General features: G+C 46.2%; 1 protein-coding gene across 1 annotated transcript in view; it reads left to right on the top strand.

Moving 5' to 3' along the window:
- LOC139198713 (nidogen-1-like) overlaps positions 1–27,193 on the top strand; it is a 37,302-nt gene that overhangs the window by 8,348 nt on the left and 1,761 nt on the right. Inside the window, exons 2-20 of the mRNA XM_070827638.1 lie at positions 2,275–2,577; positions 5,194–5,426; positions 6,175–6,310; positions 6,584–6,734; positions 6,822–6,962; positions 7,203–7,454; positions 8,014–8,214; positions 8,323–8,556; positions 11,357–11,494; positions 12,069–12,197; positions 13,567–13,710; positions 15,503–15,631; positions 19,018–19,257; positions 19,368–19,543; positions 20,187–20,313; positions 21,148–21,319; positions 22,415–22,572; positions 22,663–22,786; positions 23,604–23,716. Of these exons, the coding sequence (XP_070683739.1) occupies positions 2,275–2,577; positions 5,194–5,426; positions 6,175–6,310; positions 6,584–6,734; positions 6,822–6,962; positions 7,203–7,454; positions 8,014–8,214; positions 8,323–8,556; positions 11,357–11,494; positions 12,069–12,197; positions 13,567–13,710; positions 15,503–15,631; positions 19,018–19,257; positions 19,368–19,543; positions 20,187–20,313; positions 21,148–21,319; positions 22,415–22,572; positions 22,663–22,786; positions 23,604–23,716 (3,301 nt within the window). The remainder of the gene's footprint in view (positions 1–2,274; positions 2,578–5,193; positions 5,427–6,174; positions 6,311–6,583; positions 6,735–6,821; positions 6,963–7,202; positions 7,455–8,013; positions 8,215–8,322; positions 8,557–11,356; positions 11,495–12,068; positions 12,198–13,566; positions 13,711–15,502; positions 15,632–19,017; positions 19,258–19,367; positions 19,544–20,186; positions 20,314–21,147; positions 21,320–22,414; positions 22,573–22,662; positions 22,787–23,603; positions 23,717–27,193) is intronic.

Consider the following 27,193-nt stretch of genomic DNA (forward strand, 5'->3'; position numbering starts at 1 on the left):
GCGGCTAGTTAGCGAACACAGTGAGGAACAGAAATAGTCTTATTTTGATTGTTGATACAATATCAGATGGCAGTTTTAGCTTCAGCTCGCCAGGAAACAGAGTCTGAAGCTCTGTGAGTGGATGTTTCATACTGAAATGCACCTTGGAAGATGTAGTTGACTTCTCATCCTCATCCACAGATGTGGATATTTTCTAACACAGTTGTTCATCTTTTGTGCTGATGGTTAAACCAGGAGAGTTTCATGTCCGACATCCATCACCAACACTTTAACTGCCCCGCTGGAGTCCCAAAGTAACTGCTCCTGCTCTGTAACTCCCATTTTAAGGAGGGGATTTTAGATTTTAGCTGCATGAAGGCACGTCTCTGGACAGAACAGCTGTTTTCTCTCTGCCTGGTTGAATGAGCCTGGGGAGATAAGATGGCGGACAGTAACGTATACAGTTTATGTCTGGAGCTGCTTATGTGTTTAAGGCCTGAGCCAAACATCAGCACCAGCTCACACTGGATGGAAGATAACGGTCCGTCTGTGCTCCCACAGACACCACAGCGTTTCTCACTTCTGTGGCCGCCAACGGAGTTTTTAAAAACACTGAATATTACCTGCATCAGTACCTGTTTGTGTACCTACACCGAGGACGTGTCCGCACTCATGTGGACTATGTCAAAAGGTTTTAAGAGACGTTCTCCAACATCCACCAAAGTAAATAAACAGATTTAAAGGTCCTATATCGTAAAAATGTGTTTAGTAGGATAAAAGCTAGACCGTCTGACTCATTGTCGCCAAACTTAAAAATCAGTAAGTCTGCTGTGATCGCTCAAAAAAAGACTCACCTGTGAGGTGATGTGTCTGGATGTGTCCCGCTGCCACATTATTATTTTAACTGAGCCATAAGGCCGGTAAGGACGGCAGGTCGGCCCGACATGGTGGCATTTACCCTTCGTCCAGTATGGCGGCTAGTTGATGTACCGTCTGGTTAGCAGACACCCAACAAGGCAGCTAGTTAGCGTACACCAGATATGGTGGCTAGTTAGCATACACCAGATATAGCGGCTAGTTAGCGTACACCAGATGTGACAGCTAGTTAGTGTACACCAGATATGGCGGCTAGTTAGCGTACACCAGATGTGACAGCTAGTTAGCGTACACCAGATATAGCGGCTAGTTAGCGTACACCAGATGTGACAGCTAGTTAGCATACACCAGATATAGCGGCTAGTTAGCGTACACCAGATGTGACAGCTAGTTAGCGTACACCAGATGTGACAGCTAGTTAGCGTACACCAGATATAGCGGCTAGTTAGCGTACACCAGATATAGCGGCTAGTTAGCGTACACCAGATATGGCGGCTAGTTAGCGTACACCCAACATGGCGGTGAGTGTACGATGGTGGTCGTCCATCAAGGGGAAGGTTGGAGGTTCGATCCTCTAAGTCGGCATGTTGAAGTACTGAACCTCGAGCAAAGCTTCAGACTCCAACTTAGATTCCTCCTCATTTAGCCAACATGTCTTATTTTATTAAAAAACTGATTTAATTATCAAAACAATAACAAGCAACGAGGTGGCGTTAATGGCTGATTAGCCCCGCCCCCGAGAATAAGAGGTGACCTGCTGGCGAGGGTCCACGTCAGGGTCGCTGCCCCCGGCCTCCAGCAGTAACTGTGGCATGTGCCCCCGTCAGTGTGAGGCGGATTTGAGTTAATGAGGTTAAAAAGATCCTTTTTTCTCCAAGTGAATGGGACGCTGTCATGAGGAATTCCTGTGGGCCGACGGAGAGAACGGAGAGGCAGAAAGACGCTGAGTGCTGAAATCCACAATCAGCTCAAAGTCTTAAAGAGAAACGATCCACAAACGGACTCGATTTCCTCCATGATTATTATCAACAGTCTCGTTAGCAGGAGGTTTCAGATACTAAACTATAATTAATGATGAACCACATCAGCTCAAACTAAGAGGAGTCATTGTACTTATTATACTTTATACTGTACTGCAGTAATACTGTAGTCACACTGAAATAATACTGTAGTATTACTGTATTTGTATTGTTGTAATACTCTATTATACTGTGGTATTCCTGTAGTAGTCCTGTAGTATTACTGTATTTGTATTGTTGTAATACTCTATTATACTGTAGTTATACTGAAGTATTCCCGTAGTATTCCTGTAGTAGTACTGTAGTAGTCCTGTAGTAGTACTGTAGTAGTCCTGTAGTAGTACTGTAGTAGTACTGTAGTATCAGTATCATTAACAGCCCAACTTGTCTTCTGCTCCAGATCAACACCAACGGGTTTGTGGCGCCCGTCCAGCCCCCGGCGGAGGACCAGTACTTGGGCAAGATGCCGTCCGATTTCCCGATGATGGCGGCGCTGCTGGGCAACATGGACGCCAGTGACGGACGGGGGAAGGTCCACTACAGGACGGACAGCAGCCCCGCAGTACTGACGCGGGCTGCCGAACACATCAAGAGGGCGTTCCCCAGAGACGACCTGGTGGAGCCCGACAGCGCCCTCGTCGTCACCTGGGAGAACATGGCCGCCCAGGGGACGTCTGGACGGGGAGACGGCCTGGACGCTAAGGTGAGGACCGATCACGGGGTTTACCGGCTCAGGACAGCGTGTGAAAATGAGTCCTCTTCACATATTTAACTTTGGCTACTTTTGTCTGTAATTAAAGGCTGTAATCAAGTTAAATGCTAATGCTAACATGCTTACCATGTTTATGCTAACACACTGATAATAAGCAGGTATCCTGTTTTCATACGTTCACCGTCCTCACTTAGCGCGTTAGCATGCTAACATTTGCTAATTTAGCACTGAACACAGTACAGCCAATATTTGGTCATAAACAAATAAACATTTTGATCTGCTGGTGGCGCTGGAGGAAGAGTCAGATGATGACTTCAGTCAGTGGGATTGATCCTCTGGAGACCATGAAGGTCTGTAAGATGAAGACTTTTTACGTTTATTGGATCAGAAGTGCAGTTTTGGAGGTTTTAATTTCTTCCAGAGGTTTGAACCTTCACTTTAGGATCCGATTAGTTCACCTGTCGACAATTCAAACGCACGACGATCCTCATTGCACCTGAACATATCGTCAGTTTTCCACATTACTCATCGACAGTCCGATAAACCCGAACTCCTTTTGTTATTTACTAACTGTTGTCACATATCAGACCACATCCGTCTGAAACATAACGAGCACGTCCTTGTTATGGCTGCAGGCGTTAGCTCGCTAACGTAGAACCTCAAATGTGTTGTTTTACCAAAGTATTTAATTTATTTTACACACAGCGTGGGTTTCGTCCAGTTTTTACTTCCCAGTAAATTCTTAAAATCCAAAATGTGTGAGACTAAAAGTAAATTACATGAATTAACTTGAACTGGAGCTTCTATATTTCAGTTTTCATTTATTGTTTTCAGTTCTGAGTTGCAGGTTGGTTAGGTTTAGGAGAAGATGGCGTAGGAGAAGATGACAATATTAAAGGCAGGAACATTAAACACTAAATATACTCTTTACAACATACACCTGGGTGTATATAGCATCTGTCTAAACTTTATTTGTGTGGCACATGAAACGCAGCACAAAAGCACTTTACAACAAGGAAATCACAGCCGTCAAGAGCTTCACATGAAACGGACACAAGATGAACATAAAAACTAATTAAAATCCCTAAAATAGAAAACAGAGAAAGTTAAATAAACTAACAAAAACAAGTCAGAATAAATAGTATAGAATCAGAATGAAATCAAGTAAAAAAGTTTTTCTATAAAAAAGCATTTTGAGAAGTTTAAAGTGAAAAATAAGTTTTTAGCTTTGTTTTCACAATGTTTATGTATAAAACTAACGTTAGCTTAACATTCTCCCATAATATAATATCCCATAATAGTCTAATCACAATAAAACAGTCGGGTCGGGTTGTTTTTTCGTGTCGGCTTTGATTATATTTTCAGTTAGAATCGACAACTTTCCCCTGAAAACTTTGTGTTCACAGTAAATTACCAGTTTACTAGCAACACTTGAATGCAACCCAGACCAACAGCCCTGCTTTAAAAAGAGACCTGATGATATTCAGTGTCTGTCGGACTGTTTGTGCAGCTGTTCGTGTAAACTGGTGACTCACTGTTTGATGGAAGAAACGCTGTAACTGTCTTATTCAGGCGTTTGTTTGCACGGGAGCAATCGGTGACTTTCATTTCAAACTAAAGTTCCCGACGGCGACTGTGAGCTCGTGCTGCAGGTTAATGTTCAGGACAGAAGTACCACTGCTGAGCGCCAGAGTAAAAAACTAAGACCAGAAACGAGGAGTACAGCAGGCAGGGAGGAAGAGTTACGATCAGATACACAACAGAAAACGTCCTCTGCACACGTGCTTCCTGTTTCTTTTCTTTGGTGAAAGAGTAATATGAGCAGGTGCTTCTGTCTTTTACTTCTTTTATTGAAATGTTTAATTTTATACAACCAACTGCAAAAACACATGCTAACAGACCCAATATACAAAACACACAAGACGAATAAATAGATAAATAAGTTTAAAAGGAAGAATACAAATAAATAAATAAATGAAATAAGAATATATGTGACATAAAATTAAAAAAAATTATATACAGACACGCAGTATATCAAGTTATCACATGCACACTCATCTACTAACATTTCCATATAATAGCCACTGGATATTAGCAGCTAGCTTTACGTTAGCCACTGGACATTAGCAGCTAGCTTTACGTTAGCCACTGGACATTAGCAGCTAGCTTTACATTAGCCGCATGACATTAGCAGCTAGCTTTACGTTAGCCACTGGACATTTGCAGCTAGCTTTACATTAGCCACATGACATTAGCAGCTAGCTTTACGTTAGCCACTGGACATTAGCAGCTAGCTTTACGTTAGCCACTGGACATTTGCAGCTAGCTTGACGTTAGCCACTGGACATTAGCAGCTAGTTTTACGTTAGCTTCAATGACTGCATGCTGCTCTACGCAGGGTCCATCACCAGGGCATTTCTGATTTTAAGAATAACGCCGAAGCACAAATTTACTTCACCTGAACTCACGAATCCTGAAAAATTACGAAAAATGAATGAAAAGCGAAGGGAGTTTGGTTTGACTTGGTCCTTCAGTATCACTGCAAATAACTGCCCGCCATGAGAAACGTGGCCTTGTGGACTAAAACATCTCCTTTGCCCTTTTCAGAGAAACACTTTCCAGCTGGTTGTGGCCTCCATGAAGGACTCGTCCTCCTGGGCCATCCTCCTCTACCCCAGAGCCGCCCTGCAGTTCGTCTCCACCTCAGTAGGGGGCGAGAGTAAACCTCTGGAGGCTGGCTTCAACGAGGGCCTCGTGTCGGGCTGGCTTTGGGGCACCAAGCAGGGGGCGTACTTCCGCAGCACCACCGATGACGAGACCTCCGTCCGGGACCTTACAGAGTACGAATCTGACGCCACAGAAATCATGACGCTGAGACAAAAGTTCACTCAGACATGAAAACCTTTTCGTCCTGTTGTCGGAAAACATGACGTTTACGCGCTAATCAGTTTACGGAGCTAATCAGCTCTGCGCCAAAATGATGTTCTTCTGAATAGACACTGGGACACACAGGCTGGGATCTAGTATTATTGTGTTATATAATATATTACAGTCACAGTCTGATTGGGCAATTACAGCGTCCTAATCACTACTTTATGTCTAGTTATTGATTTCTGTGATAGGAAGCCGTGTGATGAACGGTGTGACGTCCAACACGGCTGTGTGTCTACAGTGAACTAATGAAGCTTCAGGTCAGATATTTGAGGTTTACACCATTTGGGATGCTGTGTGATGGATAAAAATAAACTGTAGTTTATTTTATTAACAAATTCTGTTATTGATAAAGAAAACAGTTGCACAACAATATAACATACAGAAATCTACATTTTTGGAGAAACTCACAAAAGCTAAAATTCCAAATAACTCACACTTGTTGTTTCCATCACGTCCCAAATAGATAGAATTTAATTCCAACCAATAACCAGCATAATGTTTAACATTTAGTAGCTGAGTCGGCGTCTGTCAGTACAGTTCACTTGAAGGTCTTGACCTCCCCAATATGGCCGCCGTGCCGGTGAGCGTCTATGGTTCTCTACGTATGCGATGCCTCGTGGAGACTGATTCTTCTTCCTTCTTGTGTCCATCTAGAAAGACGAACTCAGGACAGAGAGGTGTTTGGGTGTTCGAGGTCGGCTCCTCGCCTCTCTTCATTGGTATTACGCCAGGAATGGCCCCCGACCTACCAGAGGAGGAGCAGGAAGGCGCCACCGAGCTTCCCGTCACCATGTTGCCAAGGCAACCCGACGAGCGACCGAGGGAGGGCTTCTCAACCTACGAACCCCAGACGACGACAATGACTGAAGCCGTACCAGAAGAGAAGGAGGAGTCGCCAGAGGCCGAGACGGTCGCGCCAGGTTACGCGAGACCGCACACCGAAGAACCAGGCCAGTTAGAGCCAGAATACCCGAGTTACCCAGAACCCTCTGAGCAGACACACCCCGACCAAGCCGGGACCAGCTCCCCAGACTCTGAACCGGTCCGACCACGGTACACCGACCCTGAACCGGTCCGACCACGGTACACCGATCCTGAACCGGTCCAACCACGGTACACCGACCCTGAACCGGTCCGACCAGTGCACCCCTATTCCCGGCCCCATCAACCCCAGATAGTCGTGATAGACGAGGACGAAGACCTGAATGTGAACGGTAAATCACAGAAGAGTTATTTTCCTGTTTTCCATTTTCTTTTCATCCAACACGAGCTGATTTTGTTGTTCGGTTGTTTCGTCGCAGTGTTTGCGTACGATTCGGAGACGTGCGCCCACAACAGGCACAAATGCTCGGCCTTCGCTGACTGCCGGGATTACCGCAACGGGTACTGCTGCCATTGTAGGCCTGGTTTCTACGGTAACGGCAAGGACTGTGTCGCTGAAGGTGAGAGGCAAATGTTATGAGGTGACTAGACAGACGTAAAGACAGATAGTGTCAACTAACTGTACTTATAACTTGTAAATAGCTAACTAACCATTGTACTAACTACTGTACACCTTTGATGATGTTTTTTTTAAGCTTTTAACGATAACAGTAGATTAGCACGCATCTAACCAGGCCAGAGGCTAAATGTGGTTCCTTGTTAGCACACAGGTTGATATGATACATGCGCTCTTCTTCCAGGAAAACCACAGAGGATGAACGGAAAGGTGAAGGGTCGAGTGTTTGTCGGAAACTCGCCTTCGCCCATGGAGCTTGGCCTCAACGACCTGCACTCCTACGTGGTCGCCAACGACGGACGGGCCTACGTGGCCATTAGCAACATCTCCGACAGCCTGGGTCCCTCTCTGCAGCCGCTGTCCTCCCTGGGAGGAGTCATTGGCTGGGCCTTCGCCCTGGAGCAGCCCGGCTACCAGAACGGCTTCAGTCTCGTTGGTGAGGAGACTCTTGATCCTAGAGGCTCGGTATTGTTCAGAACATTTCAGTTCCTGTACTGAAACTAAGGCTTCAAAACCGATTTCTGAAAAGTTCATAGTGCTAACTGAGCTAACAGTGGCAATGGTGCTAACAGAGCTAACAGTTTTAACAGAGCTAACAGAGTTGACAGTGCTAACAGTTTTAATAAAGCTAACTGAGCTACCAGCGCTAACAGTGGTAACAGTGCTAACTGAGCTGACTGAGCTAACAGTGCTAACAGCGCTAACAGTGGCAGCAGTGCTAACTGAGCTGACTGAGCTAACAGTGCTAAACAGTGCTGACAGTTTTAATGAAGCTAACTGAGCTAACAGAGCTTTACAGAATGAATAACCTTTGATTTTCCTTTGTGCTTCTACTATACATAACATGCTGCGAGCTTATTGGCTCTCTGACACTGATTCACTCCTTTGTGCCGAACGACGAGGCGTTTTTCCATACTCTCTAGTATCTGGTGTAGTCGTGGTAATTCAGTTTAACCTGTTCAGAAACTCACACGTCGCCTCACTCGTCCATGCAGGCGGCGTGTTTTCACGGCAGGCCGAGGTCATTTTCCAGCCCGGGAACGAGCGTCTGAGCATCAAGCAGCAGTTCAAAGGAATCGACGAACACGACCACCTGGTTGTGAGCACCGAGCTGGAGGGACGACTGCCCGCCGTCCCACCGGGATCCTCCGTCCAGATCAACCCGTACAAGGAGATCTACCAGTACGACCGAAACCGTAAGGACAGCTAACGAAGAGCCACATTTAATTCAATTGTTTAAACCAATAATTGTTAGTTGTAGTAGCTGTAAAAGCATCTTCTTCTTCTGCTCCTCCTCCTCGCAGTCATCACTTCCTCCTCCAACCGCGACTACACCGTCACCTCCCCCGACGGCACCGTCCAGACCAGAACTTACCAGTGGCGTCAGACCGTCACCTTCCAGAGCTGCCCGCACGAAGAGGCCACCAGGGCGGCGCCGTCCACCCAGCAGCTCAGCGTGGACCAGATCTTCGTGATGTTCGACAAGGAAAACCACCTGATTCGCTACGCCATGAGCAACAAGATCGGCTCCGTCCACAGTGAGTTCTGACACAAAGTCTTAATTAGAAGAAAGATGGCAATCAAAAGCCACAAAAAACAAAATTAAACTTAGAAGGGAACTCGGAGAGCGCCAACCTTCGCCAAAGCCGACATTCTGGTCTGCTGTAGCCACGTTTCCACCCGAAACACAACTAGAAAGCTAACGGTGGTAACTGAGCGAGCACAGCTAATATAGCTAACTGTTCAGATAGAGCCAAGCTAGCTAACAGAGCTAACGTGCTAACAGTGATAACTATGGTAGTTGTGGTAAGTGAGCTTATACAGCTAATATAGCTAACCATGCTAACAGTAATAACACAGCTAATATAGCTAATATTGCTAACCGTGATAACAGAGCTAATATAGCTAACCGTGCTAACAGTGATAACAGCTAACAGTGTTAAAATAGCTTGTTCTTTTCTTTTTGTTTTTCAGCATAAACTGTTTTACAGAATGTCAGAAAATAAATATGTTGAATACATAAATAAATACACCAGTGATTTATAAACAATAACAACAGCACGCATAAAAATAAATGTAGAAGATGAAGAATTATCAAGGTATGTCTTGATGAAAGGAAAGGTGAAGTTATTAAATGTGTACGCTGAGGTAACATTTCCTAACACCAACAGAAAAGCATCAACAACAGATAAACATAAAAAATGATTCCCTCATCAGAGAGTGGATGAAAACTATCCACGATGAAAACATCACAGAGCAGACGCATCAGATCAAACATGCTGTGTGATGAGTTTCTGTGAGTGACGGAGGCGTGTGGTCGCAGGACCGAGGAGGAGACGTCCTCGTCCCCCGGCCGTCTGTCAGGGACGGTCGGAGAGCAAAGACGTGTTATTACCCCGAGGAATGCGCTCAAACACGCCTCCGACGGTTCAGGGCCGCCGCCGCGTTTCATCAGAGGAACATAAACAGTCGGCTGTATTTCCTCAGCTGCAGTCGGAGCGTTGGCAGGGGGTGAAGGTCGGCGAGATACCAACCTCCGTCCACAGCGGGGTGGGAGGCGGCCGGGGGAGGGGCGTCAGGAGGGTCTCCAGACGGGATGTTGATGGGGGGGAGGTCCGGAGTAACACAAGCAAACACAACTCAGCTGCAGTTTGTTGGCGGAAAGAGAAACATCTGGGTCGTGTTTCCTGTGAGGAGGTGAAGATCTGCAGGAAAACTTCAAACATGGAGCCCCAACGCTCAGATGCATGATGGGAATTATTCAGTTTCTATTTCAGGTTACGTAAAATGAAATGTGGTGGACACCTGTTCGAAGTGCCGTGAGGGGAAAATACACTTTACATGTCTTTTCAGCAGAAGTGTGTGTCCCTGTGGTGTCTCACTCCTCCTCGCTGTAACATGAGGACGTGGACGGTGAGAGTGAAGCAGCAGATTCGACAGAAGCTGAAGCAGGAAAACAGTGATGTGTGTTTAGAACATTAAACCGTTTAAACCTGTTTTAGTCGGATCTCTAGATGCATCATTTGGACCTGCAGCAGGCCGACGCACAGCAGATGTAGTTTCTGTATCTGTGGTCGGAGACGTTCTGCAGCAGGATGTTCATTTAGTAGATCATGGTCCCACTGACGGCTCTTTTCCATCACACAGTTTTAGCTCGACTAGACTCGGTTTGGTTGGTTTTCCATCACAGTAGCGTAATAACCACCTCAAAGGGGGGGGGGGTCGTCCAGTGGTGTAATTTGTATACGGCGCAAACACAAACACAGCTGAGGACCTGGAGCGTTTGGTTTGTGTGGAGCCGTTCACCTCGTTCACAGAGATAATAAAAACTGTTTCCAGCAGGGTTTGATTCTTGTGAACGAGTCGCTCTCATGACTCATCCAGTGATGTCACTCCCTGGCCAATCAGTGGCCTGCAGTCTGGTGACGTCACATTTTCGGCTCGACTGGAACCTCGGCCGAGGAGGAACTAAAAAAGTACCTGGAACCATCAAGGTCGAGCCGACCAATCAGAGGAGGGTCCTGACTGAACCCGACCAATCAGAGGAGGGTCCTGACTGAACCCGACCAATCAGAGGAGGGTCCTGACTGAACCCGACCAATCAGAGGAGGGTCCTGTCTGAACCCGACCAATCAGAGGAGGGTCCTGTCTGAACCCGACCAATCAGAGGAGGGTCCTGTCTGAACCTGACCAATCAGAGGAGGGTCCTGACTGAACCCGACCAATCAGAGGAGGGTCCTGACTGAACCCGACCAATCAGAGGAGGGTCCTGTCTGAACCCGACCAATCAGAGGAGGGTCCTGACTGAACCTGACCAATCAGAGGAGGGTCCTGTCTGAACCCGACCAATCAGAGGAGGGTCCTGACTGAACCCGACCAATCAGAGGAGGGTCCTGACTGAACCCGACCAATCAGAGGAGGGTCCTGTCTGAACCCGACCAATCAGAGGAGGGTCCTGACTGAACCCGACCAATCAGAGGAGGGTCCTGTCTGAACCCGACCAATCAGAGGAGGGTCCTGACTGAACCCGACCAATCAGAGGAGGGTCCTGACTGAACCCGACCAATCAGAGGAGGGTCCTGACTGAACCCGACCAATCAGAGGAGGGTCCTGTCTGAACCCGACCAATCAGAGGAGGGTCCTGTCTGAACCCGACCAATCAGAGGAGGGTCCTGACTGAACCCGACCAATCAGAGGAGGGTCCTGACTGAACCCGACCAATCAGAGGAGGGTCCTGACTGAACCTGACCAATCAGAGGAGGGTCCTGACTGAACCCGACCAATCAGAGGAGGGTCCTGACTGAACCTGACTCTAACGTGTTTTTGTGTTTCCAACAGGTGACCTTCCGGAGCAGAATCCATGTTTCACCGGCAGACACGGCTGTGACATCAACGCCATGTGCCGACCAGGCGACGGCCTCCAGTTCACCTGTGAATGCTCAAAGGGTTTCACTGGAGACGGACGCTACTGCCACGGTAACACGACCTGTGCAGATCATTAAATATACAAAACGATCGATTTAAAAAAAAAAAAATGATTTTATGATAACAAAAAAGGAAAAAAAAACACTGTGTATGCAGTATTATAATAATTTAATCATATAGTTTATAAATCACTGTCTTCAAAGACACCAGACTTCATTCACAAAAACAGCAATTTTACCTGGCAGAACATGGGAGTTGCTGTCATGTATATCGCTGTCTTGATCAGTTAGTTTGTGTTATTGTGTGTCACTCAAATTTTTGGATGTGGACTGACCCTTTAAAACACCTCACAAAGTGTCACAATAACAGAAACACACTGACTGATGGAGGCAGCAGCAGAGCAGCAGCTCCTGTGTCCTGTTCTCTAAAATCCCTGTTTTAGTGAATGTAGTCTGGTGTGTGTGCTGTTTGTGGTTAAACCAAAAGGATCTTCCAGGTCTCTCTCTGTAGGGAGTGGAACTGTACAGAAGAGAAAATGGAGATACTGAAGTATAATTCTGAGGTACCTGAGTAAACGTACTGACTTGTGTCGTGACGTGTTGGCGTGTCGCTGTGTTGTTGGCAGATATTGACGAGTGCAGTCAGACTCCTCAGATCTGTGGATCCAACGCCGTCTGCACCAATCAGCCCGGAACTTTCCGCTGTGAGTGCTCGAGGGGCTTCGTGTTCGCCAGCGACGGAAGGACCTGCATCGGTACGTGTGTGTGTGTGTGTGTGTGTGTGTGTGTTGACAGCTGTGTGGGTGGGTGGAGTGTGTGTGTGTGAGACTTATTTTGAAGAGCCACTTGGGTTTAGACATACAGATGTTCTAACAGACGTAAACAATGGAGGTTTTGTACGACTGTAAATGGACTCGGCTCGGCGGAGACGTCTCAAACTCATGATGTTCTTTGCTGGAAATAATAAACAGTGAAAAACGGGCCGAAAAACGTGACTCATACGACCTGAACCAGAAACGCTCTGTGAGGCAGGATACATCAGTACGGTGGCCCTGAAGGCCAAAAAGGGTTCTTTAAATGAAAGTTAGCTTAGATTAAAAAATAAAACGTAAATTTGTCCTCATGAATTAATATCAAAAATGACATTTTAGCAAACAAATGAGCAGCAGAGACACTTTTAAAACAAACAGACCAACTGTCATGATTCTTTTGTTCATGTCTTCGTATTAAAGGAAAAGATCCTCTCGTTAATTTGTTCAGTAAAATGTTGTGTTTTTATCTCTGTGGCTCAAAAGTACAGTTAACATTTTGGAACATTTACTTATTTGTGTATTTGTTGATCACACAAAGTTAGAGGTCGAAACTGTCACCACATGCTGCAGCTGTGAGGGGTTTCCAAAGTAAAAGCTCAGATAAGTATCTGGACAAGGTGTCTGTAGTTTACATCTCCTGGTGTCTGAATGACTAGTAGATCACCTCACTCCACTAAAAGTCCACTAAAAGAGCTTGTTTGATCCACTGACAGGCTCAGAGTGTTATTCTAAGTGTGTGACAGCATCATGGAAAGGATCCCTACAGAGAGAGACCTGGAAGATCCTTTTGGTTTAACCACAAACAGCACACACCAGACTACATTCACTAAAACAGGGATTTTAGAGAACAGGAACATGGGAGTTGGGGGTCCACTGCTGCCTCCATCAGTTAGTTTGTTTGTGTCACTGTGTGATTTTGGTGTTTTAAAGGGGTAGTTTGGATCCACCAACCAATATTTGTGTAACACATAATAACACAAACTAACTGATGGAGGCAGCAGCAGAGCAGCAGCTCCTGTGTCCTGTTCTGTAAAATCTCTGTTTTAGTGAATGTAGTCTGGTGTGTGTGCTGTTTGTGGTTAAACCAAAAGGATCTTCCAGGTCTCTCTCTGTAAGGATCCTTTCCATGATGCTGTCACACACTTAGAATAACACTCTGAGCGGATGCACTTAGACGGGTTGAGGTGATCTACTGGACCAGTTCCAGTACAAGGACAAGTACAGTTAGGACCCAGGTTTAAAAATACTGGAGTGCTCCATTTAAAAACTACTAAATGTAACTGTCTAACATGTTTTCTGTCCCGTCCTGCAGAGGAGAACCGTCCGGTGGATCACTGCCAGAGAGGAAGTCATGACTGTGACGCTCCTGAAAGAGCTTTCTGCAGCTACACCGGAGGCTCCGCCTTCGTCTGCTCCTGCCTGCCGGGGTTTGTGGGCGACGGCCGGGTGTGTCGGGGTGAGTCTGCAGCGTTTATCAGCTGCGTGTTGGCGGATCCTCAGTGTTTTGACTCGATAGTTACTGATGCCGACGGCGCTGGAGGTCACAGCGACTTTTGCCTGCAGCTTGTGTGAGTGCGAAGCAGAAGGACAAACTATATGAGGGTCCTGGAATTAAGAAAAGTCTATTCCAGGCCGGGAAAGGTGGAGAATTTGATGAATTATTGGAGAAACTCCTGAAAAATGAGAGAATTTTGTGCATCTTATTTTTAAAAAAAGAGTTTTTTTCGCCAAACCAAGGTGTTTTTGTAATGTTAGTTACGTCCTCCTTCAGCTTGTCTCTGGTTTCTCGCTGATATCGAACATTAGCGATGTCCTTGCTGTTGAACAGATGAAAAGTTGAGGCAAAGTCAACAAACATGCACCAAAGCAAAGAATTTCAGGGACGAGTGGACGACAGAAATGCTGAAAAGTCTGAAGATCCCTGAACTTCACTGGGTTTGAAATGATGTGTTAGTCATGGAGGAGTCAGGGACATTTTACATTTTACATCAGACCCCCTTGGGTGAACCCTCCCCAGATAAACACAGGCAGTATAATGATGTGTAACGTGCTCTGGACACACGGCAGCATTACAGAAGCAGTGTTTTCCAGACTTTCGGTGTGTTTGTGTGACGTCCCGTCAGTCGGCTCCGTGAGCCCCCGGGGCTCCGGAAACGCTCCCACCTGGACAGGAAGAGCAGAACGCTGCCTCTCAGCTGTGCAGCTCATGTCTTATAAACACTCTCCTCCTTTTTTTTCTTCTCTCTGCGTCCATCGAGAGTCTGAGCTGAAGGTTTCACACGGCCTGTGTGGGCAGAAAACAGGACGGGACGACCAAACAAAGACAGAAACGAGGCTCAGACGCCCACCTGCCCCTCAGGAGCCAGTCGTTTATATAAGACACACATTTTTAACATTTTTCTCAACGTTTGGTCACTTTTTCTTAATGTCTCCAGTTACAAAGCGCCTTACAAAACAAAATCAAACCAGACAAGGTGGTTTAGATCAGAATAAGGAGTAAAAAGAATATAATTACAATAAAGTAGAAACAGTATAAATAAAAACATACCAACATACTTTAGGTCCAAATACCTGCAGGACTAACGATGTTCCAATTAGCCACAGCGCTAACTAGCACATGTTAGCATGCTAGCACGCCACACTGAAGCCTGTTTAGTGTGTCTTTAGATTAGATCTACAGCGAAGCCCAGCGTTCAGCTTCACAGAAATACAACCACCACAGACCAACACCTGTGGTTGGTCTTGGTAGCATCACATTAGCAACATCAGCTAACATTAGCTAACTTAGGTTTGAGTTAGACGTTAACAAAGCCCCACTTTGGATTTATTTCTGTCTGAGAGGTGATTTTAACATCAGTTTCCTGCCCTGGTCACTGATTTTAATCAGTCCTCTGCTCTGTTGTAGCAAATGTCAGCTACAGGCAGATTCTGGTAACGTTATGCTCATGTTAGCCCTGTTTTTAGCCAATATTTGTTAACAGTTTGGCCGATTAGCCAAACCGATTTAGCGATTAGCAGTTCCTGTTTGTCGTGTAGCCGTGGATGTACAGACAGCTACTATCACAGGATGACTGTGACACCGAAGAAGTGTCTTTTGTTTAATGAATGGATAGGTCTGAAAGGTCCTGAAAAAGCTAATAAGTGCACCTTGAGTCACCTGCAGGTGAATCTCTGTCTGTCTGTCTGCCTGCCTGCCTGTCTGTCTGTCTGTCTGTCTTCATCTTTGCTTTGTTTCTTCCTGTTGACAGATGTCGACGAGTGTCAGCAGGAACGATGCCACCGCGACGCCTCCTGCTCCAACACACAGGGCTCCTACACCTGCCAGTGCCGGCCTGGTTTCCACGGCGACGGCTTCCAGTGCAGCCCTACAACCTCAGGTAGGTAACGGAGGTGCTCTCTGTGTGTGTGACAGCATCATGGAAAGGATCCCTACAGAGAGAGACCTGGAAGATCCTTTTGGTTTAACCACAAACAGCACACACACCAGACTACATTCACTAAAACAGGGATTTTACCTTGTAGAAAATGGAAGTTGTTGGTCGACTGCTGCCTTGATTGATTGGTATTATTGTGTGATATATACAAATATTGTGTTCAAATATTGAGGCCAAACCAACTGTAAAACACCAAAGTCACACAATAACACAAACAAACTAACAGATGGAGGCAGCAGCAGAGCAGCAGCTCCTGTGTCCTGTGAGCTAAAATCCCTGTTTTAGTGAATGTAGTCTGGTGTGTGTGCAGTTAGAATAACACTCTGAGCCTGTCAGTGGATCAAACAAGCACTTTTAGTGGACCTACTTTAACGATTTAAGTTGCCTCAATTGACTGCATTAAATCCACTGTTTTCCATCTGCAGCCTGTTTACATATAAATCTCAGAAAGTTAAATGTTTATAGAAATGAACCGAAACAATGAAGGAAATCAGTCTTGAAACTGTCGACATCTTCGAGCAGCAGGAATGTAAAACGCCGCCATTTAAAATGAATGTGTTGAAACATGTGAAAGCAGCAGCGTGGTCCCTGTTTAAAGGGTTCTCTCCTGTCGGGGGGGGGGGGCAGACTAATGGGAGCTGTGTAAACTCTGTGAGTGTGTTTGTGTCCGACCGAACAAACACTGGATGAGGCTCGGGGTTAGAGAGCCGATGGACTGAATCACCTCTGAGCGATTAACCGTTAGCTAACCCAGCACGAGCTGTAACCTGGAGCACCAACGGCAGCTGGTTTTCATCGTGTCTTGAATTTTTCGTTAACGATTCCCTAATTTTTCACTAATTTTAGAGCCCTTTCACCCCCCCCCTCTGTTCGCTGTGTATTGTTGTACTTTAATATATTTTGATGAGGAGTATTTTTTTATCAGGTAAAATAAACCCGACTAACTGTTAGGTTAGTGTTCTAGGGTTAATAAGAGAAAAATGATTAGCCCATTAATCCATTAGATGATGGACAGAAAATTGGCAATATAATTAATAATATTAATATAATTAATAATATTAATATAATTAATAATATTAATATAATTAATAATATTAATATAATTAATAATAAGAATAATATACTTAATAATAATAACAATAATAATAATAAATGTAATATTTTGGACGATTTTCTGGACAAACCAAGAAGTGTGATGAAGTTTCTTCGGCCTGCAGGACATTTATCACAGTTTCCTTCAGGTTTATGGAACAGATGATCGATAAAGAAATCAATCGGCAGATTAATCTGTAACCAAATGATCGTTAGATGCAGCCCTGAAATCCTCGATATATTAAAACAGTTTGGTCCTCGTTTGTCTTTACATCCAACGCGAGGTGACTCTTCATCTTACTCACACGCCTCCAGCGTCCACTTGGACTCAAAGATGAGCTGATCAGATTTCAGGGTCAAAGGTCAGCGTGACCTCAGAATTCATAACGCTAATTTAACAGTGATGACATTTTCTATCACAGAAGGTCAAAGGTCGACCTCACTGTGACGCCATGATGTTATTAAGATCAATGAGATGATAATAAGTAATACCGTATTTTCCATGCTAACTGTGTGCTAATGTTAGAATGTAGCATGCTGATAAAAGCCTCAAAGTCACCAGACCCCATTTACAAAAACAGCAATTTTAGCTCACAGATCTCAGGAGTTGCTGGTCTACTGCTGCCTCGGTCGGTTAGTTTGTTTATGGTATTGTGTTATTTTGGTGTTGAAAGGAGTTGCGTCGGATCCAAACTAACATGTTATTTCGTTGCTGTAGGCAGGGGGGGCGCAGCAAACTACTGTGATCTGTGAGGTAAAATTACTGTTTTTGTCAATGGAGTCTGGCGGCTTTGAAGAGATCGTTGTAACGGAGCGAAGAGAAGGAGAGAAGAGGTCTGATGTTGGGGGATAAGCTGAACTGTTAAAAGATGAATTCCTCTCCCTCCTGATCTGATGTGTCATATTCATCATGCAGACGCCTGATTGGCTGACAGCAGGTGGCGGTGCTTGTTGTTGTTGTGTGTGTTTGGTGGTTTGCCGTCGGCCCAAAGCTGCAGACTCCTCCAGTGGATCCAGGTGTCGGGCGCTCAGAGCTAATTACAGCCCGCTCCTCCGCGCCACAGTTCTGTCATATTTTCGTCCTTTTTATGACCTGCCTGGCTCCTAAAGGCATAATTTTTTTTTGTCCCGTCAAAACTTGTCGCAGCGTCTCTTACTGTAAGCAGCTCTGTTTCCTTTTGTCTGGACCGGCGGTCTTTGATCTTCACCCCTCTGCCTCGCTGTCCGGGGGCTGTTTTTTTTTTGCTTTTTGTGGTTTGTCCTGGGCTGACTGTGGGGAGCAGACGTGGCGTCGCCGCGAGGACACGCTGCCGACTGTTATGGCTGGTTTGCGGCTCGTCTTGCAGATACCCTTGAGAATAAGAGTGTGAAGAGGCTCTTCCAGATGTCCCTGTGGCCTCCCGGACGGGACCACAGGGACAAAGAGCCTCCCGCTCGTCTCTAATCTGCGGTTCAGCTCACACTCTTGTTTATCTGCAGCTGCCACGTACCAAAAAGCTGCCTGTTTATGAGTTAAATCAGATCTGTGAGGAGAAGCAGTGTGTAGATTAAAGAAGTGGTGTTTGGCTAATTAATATTAGGAGGAACAAGAGGTTGGAGGAACAAGCGACCAATCAGAGCTTTAAAAGGTGGAATTAAAGGGGTGGATCTCACCTTCTGAGTGACCAGATGATGTAAACACAGGATAAAAATGGATTCCTCTATCTGTACTACAGAGAGAGACCTGGAAGATCCTTTTGGTTTAACCACAAACAGCCGTTCTATCGCTCTCTGCACACACACCAGACTACATTCACTAAAACAGGGATTTTAGAGAACAGGACACAGGAGCTGCTGCTCTGCTGCTGCCTCCATCAGTCAGTGTGTTTGTGTTATTGTGTGATATAAAGAGTTAGTTCAGGACCAACATGATATTTGTGTAATACACAACAACACAAACACACTGACTGATGGAGGCAGCAGCAGAGCAGCAGCTCCTGTGTCCTGTTCTCTAAAATCCCTGTTTTAGTGAATGTAGTCTGGTGTGTGTGCTGTTTGTGGTTAAACCAAAAGGATCTTCCAGGTCTCTCTCTGTTCTGTATCTGAGTGGATGCACATTGATGGGCTGAGGTGATTTACTGGGCCAATTCCAACACTTTTTGTACCTTCCAGTCATTAGACACCTCCATTAACACTCAGACGTTAGATTCTTCGTGATGTTGCTGACGTCTCACTCTGTCTGGTGTTTGTGCTCCCAGAGCGAGAGAAGACCCAGTGTGAGCTCCAAAGGGAGAGCCTCCAGACCGCCACCTCCAGCACCGGCTTCTTCTCCTTCTTCCGTCCTCGGCCGGCCATCAGTCCGTACGTCCCTCAGTGTGACGAACACGGCGCCTACGAGCCCACTCAGTGCCACACCGGCATCGGGCAGTGCTGGTGTGTGGACGCCAACGGCGAGGAGATCCCCAACACCCGCACCGGCCGCGGCAGCACGCCTCTGTGTGAGTCCGCCTGATCACACTCTTCTCCCTCATGGTCACCCTTAAATACCACAATACTGACCACACCTGCCTCACCGGTGCAGTGAACTCTCCTCTCCTCTCCTCCACAGGTATCAACCAGGCAGTGACTCCTCCCCCTCCGGTGGGTCCCACGCCGCGGCCCGACGTCCCCCCCGTCGCCCCAGGAACTCACCTGCTGTTCGCTCAGAGCGGGAAGATCGAACACGTCCCTCTGGACGGGTACAACATTAAGAAGGAGGACGCCAAACCTCTGCTGCACATCCCCGTAAGACGCCGTCAGATCTCTGCCGTCGCTCCTCCACAGCTTTTAGACTGATCACCCTCCTTTGATACCACGTTCGTTTAGATGGAAGTCTTGAAAAAGACTCCTGCTATGCTAACAGTTTGCCCCTGCTTCCAGTCTTTGTGCTAAGCTAGGCTAACCTTGTCCTGGGGCTGTTTCTGCACTGGACGCACACACATGAAACTGAGAAACATTTTATCGTCTGTAATACATCTTTAAAATAATACTTCGATCATGGTAAAGGTTGATGTTTTAAAGGATAATTTCACAATTTCTTTGCCTCGTTTTAAGCCCAACTGTAGTGAACTGAAGCGACAGCCAGCTGAAGTATTTAGACGGTGACGACATGTGGTCCTCGTATGTAAAGATACTGAAGAACCGCAGTGTCTGAATGTAGTTAAACCACTTGTGAGCGTTCCTGTTGGTCTGGAACAGTCGTCTAATTGTTCGTTAACAGATTTCAGCATCAGAGCCCGTACGTCATCATTCACTCAGCGGCATTAATGCACTGCAGCTGAACACAAAGCTCTCCGTCCCGACGGGTCGCTGAGGTTCAGACAAAAGAGCCTCTGAAGGCGTCTCCGGATGAATGAAAGCGTCTGTCTCTCCCTGTGGTCGCTCTCAGGACCGCGTGGTGATCGCCGTGGCTTACGACTGTGTGGAGAAGATGGTTTATTGGACCGACATCACCGAGCCGGCCATCAGCAGGGCCAGTCTGAGCGGAGGAGACATCAGCCCAGTCGTCACCGCAGGTACGACACGCGGACACTTAAAGGGGAACTCCGTGTTTTTAAACCTGGGATCTATTTGGTCGCCAAACGGGCTGCAACGTAATCCTTTAGGGCAACTTTAACCACAAACCACCATGGCACTAAAGCACTCTTTTCAAACACACCAGACTCCATTCACAAAAACAGGGATTTAACCTCACAGAACACAGGAGCTGCTGGTGCTGCTGCCTCCATCAGTTAGTTTTAGTGTTATTGTGTAGTTTTGGTGTTTTAAAGGGTTAGTTCAGATCTGACACAAAACGTGTGTAACACACAATAACACAGATCAGATTAAGGCAGCAGCAGAGCAGCAGTTCCTGTGTTCTGTTCTCTAAAATCCCTGTTTTAGTGAATGTAGTCTGGTGTGTGTGCTGTTTGTGGTTAAACCAAAAGGATCTTCCAGGTCTCTCTCTGTAGGGATCCTTTCCATGATGCTGTCACACACTTAGAATAACACTCTGAGCCTGTCAGTGGATCAAACAAGCTCTTTTAGTGGACCTACTGTGATCAGGTGCAGTTGTCCCAAAGGATCACGTTGCAGCCATTGCAGCCCGTTTGGTGGCTGCTGGCTGAGGTGATCTACTGGACCAGTTCCAACACTTTTACTACCTACCTGTCACTCAGACACCAGCAAAACAAAAATAAGTAGGTAGAAACCCAGAATCATTTAATCAGTGAATCTAACAGTAACACCATGAGGACACCATGTGTTCTGTTTCTGAAGAGGTTTTAGTTTAGTTTTTACTGATGGACACTAACAGCAGCGTCATCCTCAGAGGTTTTGATCTTAAGTCTTTGTCGTGTGCCCCCCCTCAGACCTCCAGAGTCCTGAAGGCATCGCCGTGGACCACGTAGCCCGGCTCCTCTTCTGGACCGACTCCATGCGCGACACCGTGGAGGTTTCCAAGCTGGACGGCAGCCAGCGCCGCGTCCTGTTCGACACCGACCTGGTCAACCCCCGACCCATCGCCACCAACCCGGCGTACGGGTGAGTGTTAAAGAAACGAGCCTCAGCATGAAAACATCCATCGGCTGAACAAATACTTTCATCACCCTCCTATTTCTGCCACATCGTCAGGAAATCTGACCGAGGTTAGAAACAGTTCATGAACCAGATTTAATATTCAAACTGTACAAACAGCAGTCAGGTTTAATGTCGCCTACAGGCTGATTGGTGTTTCACTCAGCATGTTATCAGTGTTACAGACGGAGCACGCCACGCTCCCGGGGCCACACATGGTCACACATGATCACACATGGTCACATATGATCACATATGATCACACATGGTCACATATGGTCACACATGGTCACACATGATCACACATGGTCACACATGGTCACACATGATCACACATGGTCACACATGGTCACACATGGTCACACATGGTCACACATGGTCACATATGGTCACACATGGTCACACATGGTCACATATGATCACACATGGTCACATATGGTCACATATGATCACGTATGATAACACATGGTCACACATGGTCACATATGATCACACATGGTCACATATGGTCACATATGATCACGTATGATAACACATGGTCACACATGGTCACACATGGTCACATATGGTCACATATGATCACACATGGTCGCATATGATCACACATGGTCACATATGGTCACACATGGTCACATATGGTCACACATGGTCACATATGATCACACATGGCCACATATGATCACATATGGTCACATATGATCACACATGGTCACCGTTTGGATTCAGCTAAGAAAACAAAGTGTTAAAAACTGTCAAGATGAAAGAAAACCTTTGGAAAAAACCCAGTTGTTCCAGCAGCAGCACAACTGTTGGTTAACCAGCAATGGTTACCACGGTAACCGCTGTGATAGCAGTGGTTACCGCGGTTATAGCAGCGGTTACCGTGGTGATAGCAGTGGTTACCGTGGTTATAGCAGCGATTACTATGGTGATAGCAGCTGTTACCGCGGTGATAGCGGCGGTTACCGCGGTGATAGCAGCTGTTACCGCGGTGATAGCAGCTGTTACCGTGGTGATAGTGCTGCGACCCTTTGGTCTGACTGTTTGGTCCCGGCGCTGCAGGCGGCTCTACTGGGCCGACTGGAACAGAGACCGGCCGAAGATCGAGATGTCCAACATGGACGGGACGGAGCGCAGCGTCCTGGTGAAAGACGACCTGGGACTCCCCAACGCGCTGACCTTTGACCTCGAGAGCCAGCAGCTGTGCTGGGCCGACGCAGGTGAGCCCCCGCCGTTCGGAGCAGATCCTGCCGGTCCGGGCGCGTCCTCGGTCATGTGACCTATTGACCGATTGATCGATCGATCCGCAGGTACTCGTAAGGTGGAGTGTATGGATCCTCACCGCCGGCTGAGGAGGTCGATCGTGGAGGGGATCCAGTATCCCTTCGCCATCGTCTCCTTTGGGAGGAACCTTTACTACACCGACTGGAGGAGGTAACACGCTCTCATCCACACTTCCTCTCTGAGGGGAGCCTCCTCCCTCGTAGAAGATCTTTGGTTCGATGGTTTCACCTGGTTCTGAACTCTGATCTGATCCTCTGAGATCTCAGATCCAAACAGATTCCCTCTGACCGTCGGCTGCTTTTATTTGAAAAGTGACTGAGGTTCTTATTTTAACCCAAACTATCATCTTTTTCTGAGCTGAACCTCAAAGCTTTGGTGCCTAAAACCAAACTGTGACTGTCTCACAGCGTCTGTGGTTACCATGACAACGATGTGTCTCATACGTATCAACACACGGACAAAAACATGGTGTTAAAATGTCCTTATTGTTGTTATTTATTAACTTAAAGGGATGAAAATATGCATCACGAGTTACGAAATAATATATATAATATAATAAGAAAATAAGACTTATGTTAATAGTTCCGTGTAATTTATTTATTATACATAATTAAATTTAAAATAACACATTCTCTCATTAAGTGGTCTGTCCCCTTTATTGATCATTCCATTTAGTTATAACACTGAAAATAATTAAAATTAAAATATTTATACAACATAAATAAATGGCACATTAGCATAAAAATGAGTCTGCTGCATGAAATTAATTTGTTAGAATTTTTTTAATCATAATTGTAATTTTATATTTTTGAGTCTGTGTGTCAGCTGAACAGTAATTTACTGACGGCACCATATCCAACGTCAGACCGACTTCACGTGTGGAACGACATAAACGGTTTACTTCAAAGCTCGGTCGTTTGACTGCAGCGCCGCCGTGTGGTGAACGTTTCCCTCTGCTGTCTTCCAGGGAGGCCGTGGTGGCCGTCGACCGCCAATCAGAGAGGGAGACGGACGAGTTCCTGCCACAGAAGCGCTCTCGGCTGTACGGCATCACCACGACGCCCACGCAGTGTCAACAAGGTACCGCCACAGTCGGCGTGGAGTTAGCCTAGCTTAGCATAAAGACAGGAAACAATCAGGAGCACCGTCAGAGATGTTGGTTACGCAGATTTAGTCACATGATCAGATGACAGTCTCCTTTAACCCAATGACAACCTGTTGACAGGCTCCGCCCCCCCACTGTGGGAAGTGTAGTTAGCACGTTAGCATGTTAGCACGTTCCTGTTTAATGGATCTAAACTAAAAATTAATACAGAGAAGGAAGCTCAGACTTTGGTTAGTCAGTGTGTAGTGGAGGTCTATAGTGTGTGTGTGCTAGTTAGTCAGTGTGTTAGTGTGTAGTGGAGGTCTATAGTGTGTGTGTGTGTGTGTGTGTGTGTGTGTGTGTGTGTGTGCTAGTTAGTCAGTGTGTCAGTGTGTAGTGGAGGTCTATAGTGTGTGTGTGTGTGCTAGTTAGTCAGTGTGTTAGTGTGTAGTGGAGGTCTATAGTGTGTGTGTGTTAGTTAGTCAGTGTGTTAGTGTGTAGTGGAGGTCTATAGTGTGTGTGTGTGTGTGCTAGTTAGTCAGTGTGTTAGTGTGTAGTGGAGGTCTATAGTGTGTGTGTGTTAGTTAGTCAGTGTGTTAGTGTGTAGTGGAGGTCTATAGTGTGTGTGTGTGTGTTAGTTAGTCAGTGTGTTAGTGTGTAGTGGAGGTCTATAGTGTGTGTGTGTGTGTGCTAGTTAGTCAGTGTGTTAGTGTGTAGTGGAGGTCTATAGTGTGTGTGTGTGCTAGTTAGTCAGTGTGTCAGTGTGTAGTGGAGGTCTATAGTGTGTGTGTGTTAGTTAGTCAGTGTGTTAGTGTGTAGTGGAGGTCTATAGTGTGTGTGTGTGCTAGTTAGTCAGTGTGTTAGTGTGTAGTGGAGGTCTATAGTGTGTGTGTGTGCTAGTTAGTCAGTGTGTTAGTGTGTAGTGGAGGTCTATAGTGTGTGTGTGTGTGCTAGTTAGTCAGTGTGTCAGTGTGTAGTGGAGGTCTATAGTGTGTGTGTGTGTGTGTTAGTTAGTCAGTGTGTTAGTGTGTAGTGGAGGTCTATAGTGTGTGTGTGTGCTAGTTAGTCAGTGTGTTAGTGTGTAGTGGAGGTCTATAGTGTGTGTGTGTGTGCTAGTTAGTCAGTGTGTCAGTGTGTAGTGGAGGTCTATAGTGTGTGTGTGTGTGCTAGTTAGTCAGTGTGTCAGTGTGTAGTGGAGGTCTATAGTGTGTGTGTGTGCTAGTTAGTCAGTGTGTCAGTGTGTAGTGGAGGTCTATAGTGTGTGTGTGTGCTAGTTAGTCAGTGTGTCAGTGTGTAGTGGAGGTCTATAGTGTGTGTGTGCTAGTTAGTCAGTGTGTTAGTGTGTAGTGGAGGTCTATAGTGTGTGTGTGTGCTAGTTAGTCAGTGTGTCAGTGTGTAGTGGAGGTCTATAGTGTGTGTGTGCTAGTTAGTCAGTGTGTCAGTGTGTAGTGGAGGTCTATAGTGTGTGTGTGTGTTAGTTAGTCAGTGTGTTAGTGTGTAGTGGAGGTCTATAGTGTGTGTGTGTGCTAGTTAGTCAGTGTGTCAGTGTGTAGTGGAGGTCTATAGTGTGTGTGTGTGTTAGTTAGTCAGTGTGTCAGTGTGTAGTGGAGGTCTATAGTGTGTGTGTGCTAGTTAGTCAGTGTGTTAGTGTGTAGTGGAGGTCTATAGTGTGTGTGTGCTAGTTAGTCAGTGTGTTAGTGTGTAGTGGAGGTCTATAGTGTGTGTGTGTTAGTTAGTCAGTGTGTCAGTGTGTAGTGGAGGTCTATAGTGTGTGTGTGTTAGTTAGTCAGTGTGTCAGTGTGTAGTGGAGGTCTATAGTGTGTGTGTGTGTGCTAGTTAGTCAGTGTGTCAGTGTGTAGTGGAGGTCTATAGTGTGTGTGTGCTAGTTAGTCAGTGTGTTAGTGTGTAGTGGAGGTCTATAGTGTGTGTGTGCTAGTTAGTCAGTGTGTCAGTGTGTAGTGGAGGTCTATAGTGTGTGTGTGTTAGTTAGTCAGTGTGTCAGTGTGTAGTGGAGGTCTATAGTGTTCCTGTTGTTCTGGATCAACATGTTCTCTGTCTTTCTTTAGTCTCCTCTGATGAACAACATGTCTGACTCCTGTATTTCCTCCATGTTTCTCCAGTCTGAAGTCTTTTCTCACTCATTCTCACAGCTGCATTAACAGTCAACACAAAGCTTCTCAAATCAGGACTGAAGCTGGATTTGAACTGATGCAGCGTGAAGTCTGAACAGCTGCGGCTCTCAGTCTGGTTTCTCTGGCTGCTACGACTGAACACCGTCAGAAACTGAGCCCATATTTGTTCGTTAATGTCGTCGTGTAGAGCGACGGAGGCCCAGTTTAGTAAAACCAAAGCGTGAAGGTCGTCTGCAGCTTCAGGAAGTGGATGAACAGTTCATCACTGGCGGCTGAAACTCGTCAGCGTTACTGAGAAACCAGCAGGTGGACGAGGACTGTGGGCCGGTTCAGGGCTCCCAGCCAGATGTGAGGCTCTGTATCCACAGCTGGCGTCCCCCTGAGGTCACTTCGCCCCCGAGTTCCCACGCTTATATCCATCCACATGCTATATCCATCTGGAATCAGTTACCGCGGTCACAGAGTACATCTGTACTCCAACCTGCTCTGTGCTGTACGCTCAGTTCTTCCACTGCAGGTTTTAGAATATCTGTCAGAGAGAAACGCCTCCTTTCATTGTTTTAGGATGAGGGACACAGGTAGAGTGTTTCTTCTTCTGGTGACGTCGTCTCTTGGAGGACCTTCTTCTTCTTCATGTCCCTAAAATGTGTCCAACCTCAGCTAGAAGGTTCCAGAAGTCAGTGAAGCAGAATGAGTGAGAAAAGGCTTCAGACATGTTGTTCATCAGAGGAGACTAAAGAAAGACAGAGAACGTGTTGATCCAGAACAACAGGAACACTATAGACCTCCACTACACACTGACACACTGACTAACTAACACACACACTATAGACCTCCACTACACACTGACACACTGACTAACTAGCACACACACACTATAGACCTCCACTACACACTGACACACTGACTAACTAACACACACACACTATAGACCTCCACTACACACTAACACACTGACTAACTAACACACACACTATAGACCTCCACTACACACTGACACACTGACTAACTAACACACACACACACTATAGACCTCCACTACACACTAACACACTGACTAACTAACACACACACTATAGACCTCCACTACACACTGACACACTGACTAACTAACACACACACTATAGACCTCCACTACACACTGACACACTGACTAACTAACACACACACTATAGACCTCCACTACACACTGACACACTGACTAACTAACACACACACTATAGACCTCCACTACACACTGACACACTGACTAACTAACACACACACTATAGACCTCCACTACACACTGACACACTGACTAACTAACACACACACACACTATAGACCTCCACTACACACTGA

Source organism: Pempheris klunzingeri, chromosome 3 (assembly GCF_042242105.1).
Source record: "Pempheris klunzingeri isolate RE-2024b chromosome 3, fPemKlu1.hap1, whole genome shotgun sequence".
NCBI classification, from domain to species: domain Eukaryota; kingdom Metazoa; phylum Chordata; class Actinopteri; order Acropomatiformes; family Pempheridae; genus Pempheris; species Pempheris klunzingeri.